The 10,643-nt window shown below is 37.0% G+C and overlaps 1 protein-coding gene across 1 annotated transcript; it reads right to left on the reverse strand.

The window, feature by feature from the left end:
• Positions 1 to 2,366: 2,366 nt before the first annotated feature.
• On the reverse strand, positions 2,367 to 10,263 carry LOC121653969 (olfactory receptor 52E4-like). Its single transcript, XM_042007778.1, has 3 exons — positions 10,142 to 10,263; positions 2,897 to 3,123; positions 2,367 to 2,725 (listed from the first exon to the last, which is right to left on the reverse strand). Exons 1-3 carry the CDS (start codon positions 10,261 to 10,263, stop codon positions 2,367 to 2,369), a joined length of 708 nt encoding a protein of 235 aa, XP_041863712.1.
• Positions 10,264 to 10,643: the final 380 nt, after the last annotated feature.

Below are 10,643 nucleotides of genomic sequence, written 5' to 3' on the forward strand. Positions count from 1 at the left end.
TCTCAGCTGCACAAGAAAGTTTAAATATGAAACTTTTTCAGTTTTGTTTTGTTTTTTTTTTGTTGTTGTTTTTTAACTAGAGATATGATGGGCCAGTGTTACATTTTTCTCTATATTAGTAATTTTTGCTATTTAACTAAACAAAATAAAATGATGTTGGGTATTTTAATTGTATTTTAAAAGTAGTACATTTATTTTTAATTCAGATTTGATGATTTCCTACATTTTGGGACTAATATGTTAGTAAAAAAAAGGATACCAAACATGTGTTTTTTATGTTTACATATGTAAATAAGGTATTACTTTGCCTTTGCCTGGTGTAATGGAAAGATCTGTTACGGGTGAACTCTATCTCTTGCTCAGTGATAGCTGCGAATGGATGGATGTATGGGTGGTATTACTTTGCTAATATATTTCTAGTACAGAAATCTGAACACCAGCGATGGACAGGTTCAAAGATTTTATTTCTTGTTAACATGCTAGAGTCAAAGCTTTTTTTTTTTTTTTGTCAGTGTTAATCTAACTTTTGTTTATTCAGTTTTACAGAGAAAACTTGTTCAATAACAGCAACATAAACATAGCATATTACCATCTTTTTTTTTTGTTATTAATTCCATTGTGAATGAGATATGACCAAGCCCCTTTCCAAAAGCTACTAGAACATAGACAATAAATTAAAACTAGAAAGTTTTATGTGTGTAAGTAAAATGGAGTTTTTGATATTTAGCTTGAGAAAAAAATTAATTTAAAGAAAAAGGGTTTAAAGATTTGGCTTGTCACATGACAGTTCCTGCTAATTATGTTCGACAAAATTAATAAATATATGAATGAATGAATGAATAAATTAATAAGTACATATCAAGTCGGAAATACATTTCAACGTGACCAAACCAGCTAATTCAAGACCATTAATACTGTTTGTAAGTGGATATAGTATGTTTTCATGTAATGATGAATTAAGGGGCAACACTGCAGGTAGCAGAGTAAAAGTCCTACTAAAAGACAACACCAATAAACATCTCCAGTAAAACAGCTTTTTCTGCAGCAAATTTGTAGATTTGTCATTAGAAATTTAAATGATGTAAACACAGTCTTTGTTGTACATTATGAACAAAGAAGCACAGCAAGCCATCATTACTTCACAAACTTTGTAAGTAGTATGTGATTATTATTATTGGCTGTGCAGAAAAATGTCTGGGCAAAAAAAAATAAATAAATAAATAAATAAATGAAATAAAATAAAATAAATTTGTATTAGTTTTACAATTTTTCCAAAGCTCAACACAGTAGGTCATATATGGTACAATTCATGAATGATATGATATAAACAATGAATTATTTTTATTATATTTTTTTACATAAGAGGTCTTTATTTTTATTCAACAATTACACAGTTTTAGACATTTTATTTTTGACATAGTTTATGTGACTTTTCCAGTTTTAGTTTATTATCATCAGTAGCTTCTAAGAATTTGGCTTGAAGAACAGTTTCTGCTGTCATTAACTTTGATTTTCTACAATTGTTTGTTATATAATTTAAAATATAATACATTTAGTTCATCCTAGATGAAGAAAGAATTTGTTGGCATGAAACCATTTTTTAACTAACTGAAATTCAAGTTCTACTGTGTCCAGAAGCTGCTTCAGATTGTCCCCACTACAACAAAAGTTCAGTCGTCTGCATATAGGATACATTTTAGTAAATTAGAAACAAAACATAAATCATTTATAAACAATGTAAACAGCAATGGCCCAAGTACAGAACCCTGTGGCATCCCACATGTAACCTTCAGCAACTCAGACTCTATTATTTAGATGTACAAACTGATACCTGTTATTTAAGTAGCTTCTCAGCCAATTGTGGGCGAGTCCCTCAATACCATACTGTTAGAATTTAATTAAGAGCAATGAATGAGCAACAGTATTGAATGTAAACTAATAAAACTGCAACAGTATGTTCCCTTTTTTCAGTAGCATCAGTAATGTGTTCATTAAAATCCATCAGTGCCAGTAAAGTGATGTGGTTTTTTTCTGAGGCCATTTTGTTGGTTGTAAATGAGATTGTGCTTATCAATAAAGATATTTAGTGGATTAAAAAATATTTTTTTCTGAAATTTCTGGTCAAAGTGAATTGGTCTGTAGTTGGATAGCATGTTTTTGTCACCAGATGTATACAAAAAAATTACTTAAGCTATGTTTCCTCGTAAGGGAACTTTTCCAACCACCAGGGACAAATTACAGATATATAGCTGTACAATCAATTGTCTTTAAACCAAGAACATGGTGAGCTCATTCCAGTCAATTGATTTTTCTTGATGAAATTATTAATTTCATCATGATCAGTAGGAGATAATGATCTTTCTCCGTTAAGGTCTTTTGGGACAGACCTTAATGCTGAAATGTTTAATGATGCTGGAGCGTAATTCTTTGCTGACCAGGCCGCAGATGATGGGGTTGATTGCTGGAGGAATAATAATAACTAGAATGCTGAAGAACTTCCGTATGTTTTGGGAGAGGGAGGGGAACCTGAGAGTCACGATGATGACCAGTGAAGCGATTTCATACAGGACATAAACAACAAGGTGAGGTGTGCATGTCTGAACTGCTTTGATGCGGACACTCTTATCATTTCTACCTTGTTTTACAGAAGCACTCAGGATTCGGATGTGGGAAAAACCAATGATGATGAAGATCCCTGTACTCAAAGTCCAGGTCATGGCAAGACCTAGAAAATCATAGAAAGGCAATTATTAATTAAAATTGAAAACCATGTTTTCATGGGAAGAATTATAAGAACATTGCCCATGCTTGTAATGGTCTCGATACTACCGTATATATGGCTCCAAACTTGTGCAAAACAAAAGCAAAAACCAAACATCATTGTTAATAAATGCACCGTAGATGTTGTTTGTGGGAGTGGGAATGCAGGCCAGGTTAAGGATGCCACGGTTGCTGCAGTAGACGTGATCGATCCTTTGTCCACACAGTGGGACATTTATATGGAAGGAAAAGAGTACTACAATAAGCAGCAGGGCAACGATCCAGGCCAGAGCGCAGCAGGTGTGCAGCCGAGCCGAAGTCATGATGGCATGATACCTGAGTGGCTCACATACTGCAACGTACCTGCACAGAGAAAAGAACTCAGTTCTTTCAGTGCAATACATATTGTACACATATATTAGAGAGTTAACGCATTCATCATTAACACAGTTCAGTTTTTTGTCAAAGTTCATGCTTTCTGGCTCTGAACACAAAAAACCCACAAGCTGAGGCTTGCAGTCCAATGCCTCCTCAGCCATGTAATATCTTGCTGCAGTTTGATGTAAGAGGAGAGAGCGGGTTTATTAATATGAAGAGACGTTTTCTGTCTGGATCTTAAGAAAGAAGACGAAGAACCGACATCTCTCTTTGTCTGTCAAAACCCATGCAGATTGGCAGAACATTGGGATTTTTGGATGGGAAACTGTTCCCAAAAGACAATGAGAATTTTTCTATTTAATATTATTATTTTTTTTATTAAATGCTGTTTTAGTTTAGGCAAGACAGCAAAGGTTAGACATGTTTTCTGACTTTTACAAACGTGAAGCATAAATCGGGCCTTCTTCTGCGTTTGGTTCGGTCAGTCTTGATCAAAGCGAGATGAAACTTCCAGCTGTGGAATCTGTTCGATGTGAGCTTTCAGTAGAGGAGTTGTTTGTTTGTGTTCATGGGGAGACATCATCTGTGTTTACATGTGTGTTCAGACTGTACCTGGTTTTTAACAATTGTTGTCTTAACTGTGTTTGGTTGTCATAGAAATGGCTTTGCTAAGCTGTTAGCTGAGATTCTGGACTTTCTGTGGATACCACAAACGTTTATAGTTGCATTTATACATCTGACGCTACACCCGGAGGTGAGATGTTAACCCCTTAATTCCCGTTAGCGAAGGCTGCAGGTGCAGTCAAGCTAAGAATGAAAGATTAAAGAAGTTATACGCCAAAAATCTGGATAATGAAACACTAAAGGTGCATGGATGGAAGTTATTGTACATATTACTTCCTGCTTTGCTGCTGTGCGGACGCTTCCTGCTTTGCTCTCCTTTCTGCTTGCATTTTCTTCTTTTTTTTTCTTCCTTTTTTTATCTTTACCGGCAAGAAATTTAGGAACAAGGACTCCTGGTCACTTATAAATCACTGGATCAAATATATTTTTTGATAAATTTAGTTGACTACTATCAGAGAACCAGTGGAATGATGTCTCCTAACCCTGCAGTATCACTGAGCTGCACTGCGTGTGAGCAACTTTCTTTGAGGATAACACAGCTGGAGAAGAGGATTGAAACACTGCAAGACATTTGTGTGAATGAAGAATTTCTTAAATCTGTTGTAGCTTCTGTACAAGCTACTGAGTTGTCAAATGGATTGAGCCAAATCTTCATACGCGAAGGCATGTCGAATGTGGAGCCTGCCGCTACAGACCTGGCTGATACACTTCCTTGCATGTGTTCAAATGACACTAGAATAGCTGGGAAAAATCTCAAACCGGACCATCTCTCCTGATCTCTCCTACTGGAACAGTGTTGGTGCCAGACCAAAGTCATCAACCCCAGCCAGAACTTGGTCTGATGTTGTTCGTCGCAGAGGTAAATCCAGCAGGAAATTTAAAGCTCCAGCACTCACTCCACCACCTGAAGTCTCACTGCATGATAATATGAGGTGTTGACTCATATTAAAATGAATGATGATGAATGTAATGCAAGGATCTATAAAAACTCAAGAAATAGCCCTAAAACTCACCCCAGGGCTAACCAGACCAGGATCAAAGGCCAAAATTATACAAACAGGAGGACTAGAGAAGCTATCCACACCTCCACACAAAAACCAATTGACACAATTCTGATTAGGGACTCTATAACAGCATGTGAGGATGGTAAAGACGGAAAATCTAACACTTTTTGATACATCAGTCAGGGAACTGACAGAGATGTTTCTGACCATTCTGTCTTCACATCCAGATGGTATGAAGATTATTGTCCACACAGGGTCTTTTGAGATTCTGAGGAGGAAAACTGGCACAGAGATCCTGAAAAAAGATTTTTCTCTGCTGTTGGAGACATTGTGTTAGTTTGGAGCACCATGTTTACATTTTAGGACCCATTCCTACAGCGGGTAAAGGAATTGAACTTTTCAGTAGACTTCTTGGCCTGAACACATGGTTATCAAAAGCATGTATCACTCATGGGATAAAGTCCATTGATAACTTCAATATCTTTTGTAAGGAGCGATTCAGACCTGATGGTGTTCATCCAAATCTAACTGGATGCAGATTACTTGGTGCACACTTGCGTCATGCTGTTGGGACGGCAAACCCTAACATGAGTGTACAGATAAGAGCGAAGGACACAGCAGAGAGGCTCTCCCCCCTCACCAGACCCTCCTCTCCACATTACCCAAGGTCTTCAAAGGATGTCTCTATCCCTGTCTGAACCCCAGCGACCACCATCTACCAAGAAATACAGGGCTCCTCCTCCTCATCCTCCTTTTAGATCATCTGTCATGACAGAGCAGGGTACGGGACGATGTGCAGGAGGTTCACAGAGCAGCAGCAGAATTCACAACAAAGATAACATGCCATGATGCGTTCAGGGTCCTTGCTGTAGTTTTGCTACTACTGACAGCTGTTCTGAGATCAACCAACCCACATTCGAGGTCACATTCTGGACCTGGTTATTTCAAAGGGTGTTGATATTTCTTCTGTTGTGGTCACTGACTCGGCCTTGTCTGACCATTTTTGTATTTTGTTTTATTTACTGATCACTCAGAATGTCCAACCAACCAGCTCCTCACTTAGGAAGAGGTACATTAATGAAGAACAAGTGCTTAGTTTGTGGAGGCCATAGCTATGATACCAAAAACCTGTGCAGAGTCAGTTGATGGACTCCTGGATCATTTCAATCTGAAAGTCTTGAATGTAATGGATGCTGTTGCACTGATACGAATCAAGAGCGCTTTGAGCAAACAGAAAACACCATGGAGAAACACCACTGTGGTTACCAGCCTAAAAAGAGAATGCAGAAAATCTGAGCGGAAATGGCGGAAAAATAAACTTCAAATTCACTATGAGCTGTACAAACAAAGCCTGCGTAACTATAACAATGAGCTGTGCAAGACCAGAGAGCTGCATTTATCTGAAATGATTAACAGGAATGTCAACAATTCTCGCACTCTGTTCGCTATGATTGAAAAACTTACAAATCCTCCTATACAGATAAGCCCAGAGCTCCTTTCCACTGAGAAATGCAACCAGTTTGAAAACTTTTTTAGCCAAAAACTTAAAACAATTAGGCAAAATATTAATTCCACACAGTCACACAAGAAAAGTAGTCTGTGTCTAAAACCTGGAAATAATTCTGATGTAATGTCGTAATTTAAAATGGTTGATTTAAAAATCCTACAAGAAACAGTTTGGCATTTGAAAACAACAACATGCACTCTGCACACCATCCAACTTTTTAAAAACAGTTTTTACCTCAGTAGAAAGTGATCTCCTACTGATAGTTAACAGCTCAATGGCATCAGGCATTTTTCCCAAGTCACTAAAGATAGCTGCTATTAAGCCTCCTAAAGAAAAGGACTCTAGACGCCTCAATAATAAGCAACTATAGACCTGTCTCTAACCTCTCTTTTATTTCCAAGATCATTGAGAAAATTGTATTTCACCAGATTAATGACTTTTTAAATGAAAGTGGAAATCTTGATAAATTTCAGTCCGGCTTCCGACCTCATCACAGCACTGAAACAGCTCTGGTCAAAGTGTTAAATGACATTAGTTTGAATACTGATTCTGGTCAAGTATCAGTCCTGATTCTGTTGGATCTCAGTGCTGCGTTTGATACTGTAGATCACAGAATCCTGTTGCACAGGCTGGAAAACTGGGTTGGACTTTCTGGGGCGGTCTTTAACTGGTTCAGGTCCTATTTAGAAGGCCGGAGATATTTTGTTACGATCGGCAGCTATGAATCTGAGCGAGTGGCCATGACTTGTGGAGTCCCCCAGGGGTCAGTCCTTCGACCTCTTCTGTTCAACTTGTATATGCTTCCTTCGGGTCAAATATTACAGAACTATAGTATTAATTATCAGAGTTATGCTGATGATACACAACTTTATGTGTTTCTATCACCAGATGACTGCAGTCCAATAGACTTATTGTGTCAGTGTCTGGAACAAATAAACACCTCGATGAAGGAGAATTTTCTACAATTAAATGCAGACAAAACTGAGATTATTCTGTTTGGTAGCAAAGAGAAGAGGGTCAGCATTGGCAAACACCTGGAGACTCGGGCTCTTAAAATCACCGACCAAGTTCGTAACCTGGGAGTGTTGATAGACTCAGACCTGACTTTCAGCAGCCACATCAAAGCTGTCACTAAGAAGCTTTTTACCAGCTCAGAAACATCAACAGAATTAAAAGTTTAGTCTCCCACAAAGACCAAGAAAAACTCATCCATGCACTCATCTCCAGTAGGCTGGATTACTGTAATGGTCTTTTAACAGGACTTCCTAAAAAGAGCATTAAACATCTGCAGCTCATCCAGAACTCTGCTGCTAGAGTTTTAACCAGGACTAAGAGATCTGAACACATCACACCAGTTTTGAAATCTTTACACTGGCTTCCAGTCAGTCACAGAACAGATTTTAAAACCCTTCTGATTGTTTACAAATCCCAGAGTGGTTTAGGCCCAGAATACATCTGTGATATGTTCAGAGAATATAAACCTAGCAGAGCTCTTAGATCCAAAGACTCTGGTCAACTAGTCGAAACCAGAGTCCAGACTAAACATGGAGAAGCAGCATTTAGCTGTTATGCTGCAAACAACTGGAACAAACTGCCAGTGGAGATTAAACTTTCCCCAAATGTAGACATTTTTAAATCCAGGTTAAAAACATTTCTTTTCTCATGCATGAAATCTGCACAGAAACTTTTTAACTTATCTTGCTTTTAATCATTTTAATGTAATTTATTATTTTATTGTGATTATGTGTTGATGCCTTTTTAATCTTTTATTATTATTATTATTATTATTATTATTATTATTGTTATTATTATTATTATTATTATTATTATTAATGCACTTGTATTGCTTTCTGCACCCTGCTGAAATGTTTTATGTAAAGCACTTTGAATTGTCTTGTACATGAAATGTCCTATACAAATAAATTTGCCTTGCCTTGCCATATAGTGAATATTTCTCTCTCCTCACCATCTAGAAGCTATGAGATTCTAATCCTAACCCTTTTAGTTAGTAAATCCTGAACATTTCATCCTTCTTTGTCATAAATATCTGATTTCATAAATATATATGAAGAAATATTTTAACTGTTGCTGTTTAAAGAAAGAACTGCTGCTAAACCTGTTTATGTGTTTATTGCAGGGGTCTGCAGCCTTTCCAATCCAAAGAGCCATTTTTCCCTCAGCCAGCTAAATAAAACTCCTTTAGAGCTGCAAATGTTATATTTTAATGAAGAGCCACCATTTATATTACTTTTTTTAGAATTTTAAAATAAATAAAAACATAAAACCTTTTTTAAAAAGAGAATACACAGACTTTTAATCTAAGGGATGTAGATCTTTGTGGAAAATTATCTAAAGTAAAAAAAAAAAAATGTCCCTGGTTTTCAAACTAATGACAAGAAATATAGATTTAAAAAAATATTTTACCCATGTATTTAGAGGTATTGTGGAAGGTCCAGAGAGCCGATATGGTGTTTGTCAATCAAAATTTACTGCATTTTCCTTAAATAGCAGTAGGCCTTCTTTTAAAGGAAAGAGACAATTTGCGCGTAACAATGCGATTAATCGTGATTAAAAATGTTAATCGTTGCCCAGCACTAATATATATATATATATATATATATATATGTGTGTGTGTGTGTGTGTGTGTGTGTGTGTGTGTGTGTGTGTGTGTGTTTGTGTGAATTAAAGTCACCAACAGTTGGTCAGATAATAATCAGACTATCTGATTACATACATATTACATATACATATATTAGAGAGTTAATGCATTAATCATTAACACCTTTCAGTTTCAGTTTCAGATAATAATCAGACTGTCTTATTCAGCATTTATTATTATGGCCTTCAATTTGGAATAATCTCCTTTGTGAAATCCTGGTTTTTCATTTCTGATAAATTCAGATTTTTAGAGCGATGACAGAAACATCATCACATCCCTGAACTCACAAGGAATCCATTAATACTAAATGTTGTGATTAATCGCTGGGAAAGATGTAAAATGCTGATATAAAGCTGACCTGAAATCTGTTGATAATGTTGAATTTCTGCTATTTATTCATGTGTTGTTACATGAACCCTGATGTGCTGCTGATATCAGCTCAGACTATGTGTTAGTTCAGGTGCTGATCGCTTCTCTGTTTCCCCCTAGTTGATTTTGTCTCCCTCTCCTTTCTTTCTTTTCATCCTGTTAGTCTGATCTTCCTTTCTTGGGGAGATACATCACTTTTCCTGTTCGCTGTGGCTGTCCAACCACATAGGTTGAATTACTCGTGGCAAACACCTGGTGCAGGTGTGGACTAGACCATTTTCCCCATTTTGAATGGGGCTTCAAAGAATGAGTGATCCGTAACTATTCAAATATTGCAGAATTCGAGCAAATTTAAGCTTACTGGAGCTTTTTTTTTTTTTTTTTTTTTTTTTTTTTTTTCATTAAACTGATTTATTTTACTTTACACATTAGTCCAGGATAACAGTCTACTGTCCCTGTTACCATCAGGCCTATATCACTTATCCCCTCACTGCTGCATGGTTAATTCCTGCCAGGACATAGGATAACAGACTCAGCTGATGCCGACTTACAAGGATCTTTACTCCTCATCACTACAGAATGAAATTATCAGGTCATGTGGTAAAAGACCTTGCAGCTGCTAGTATCATGTAAAAATTTAATAAAAAACTGAATTTGAGATTGTAGATTGTAGGTTCCCAACAAAAGAAAAACAAATTTACCAGTAATTCTCTATAATAATAAATGAAAAACTTAAAATGAGAAATTAAATTAACTGCTGAAGGAATAAGTTTCAGCACATGATCTTCCAAAACCCGCTCATTGTTATTTAGAACATTTTAAAATCAGTGATTTCACTACCTGTCATAGGCCATAGCACCCAGAACAGTCAGCACTGCTGCACCGTATGTGTGCACGCTGAAGGCCTGAGCGATGGCCAAGATGTAGGCGATCCTCTTCTGGCCCATCAGGAAGTGCATCATGAGGCGAGGCAGCACTGCAGTGGCCCCCAGCAGATCACAGACTACCAGGTGACACACCATTATAAACATGGGTCTGTGCAGGTTCCTATCCAAAGCAATGACACACACTACTATACCATTCCCCAGCAGCACCACGATGTAGGCAAACAGAGCCAAGAAGAAGAGGAAAGGGCCGTAGCCTGGTGGTACATCGAAGCCTTCTAGCTCAAACACAATCGGCTGTGTGAGAGGAGTGACCGTGGTTTTGTTCTCCATCCAAAGCAGTATACTCCTGTAAGAGACAAATTAAAATGTTTAAACATGTGTTCTCAGAAAGCAGAGAGCGTAATGTTAGCTTGTTATCAATAATTTCTCATGAAAGCTAATTCACCATTTAGATT

The sequence above is a fragment of the Melanotaenia boesemani genome, chromosome 15 (assembly GCF_017639745.1).
Source record: "Melanotaenia boesemani isolate fMelBoe1 chromosome 15, fMelBoe1.pri, whole genome shotgun sequence".
NCBI classification, from domain to species: Eukaryota; Metazoa; Chordata; class Actinopteri; order Atheriniformes; family Melanotaeniidae; genus Melanotaenia; species Melanotaenia boesemani.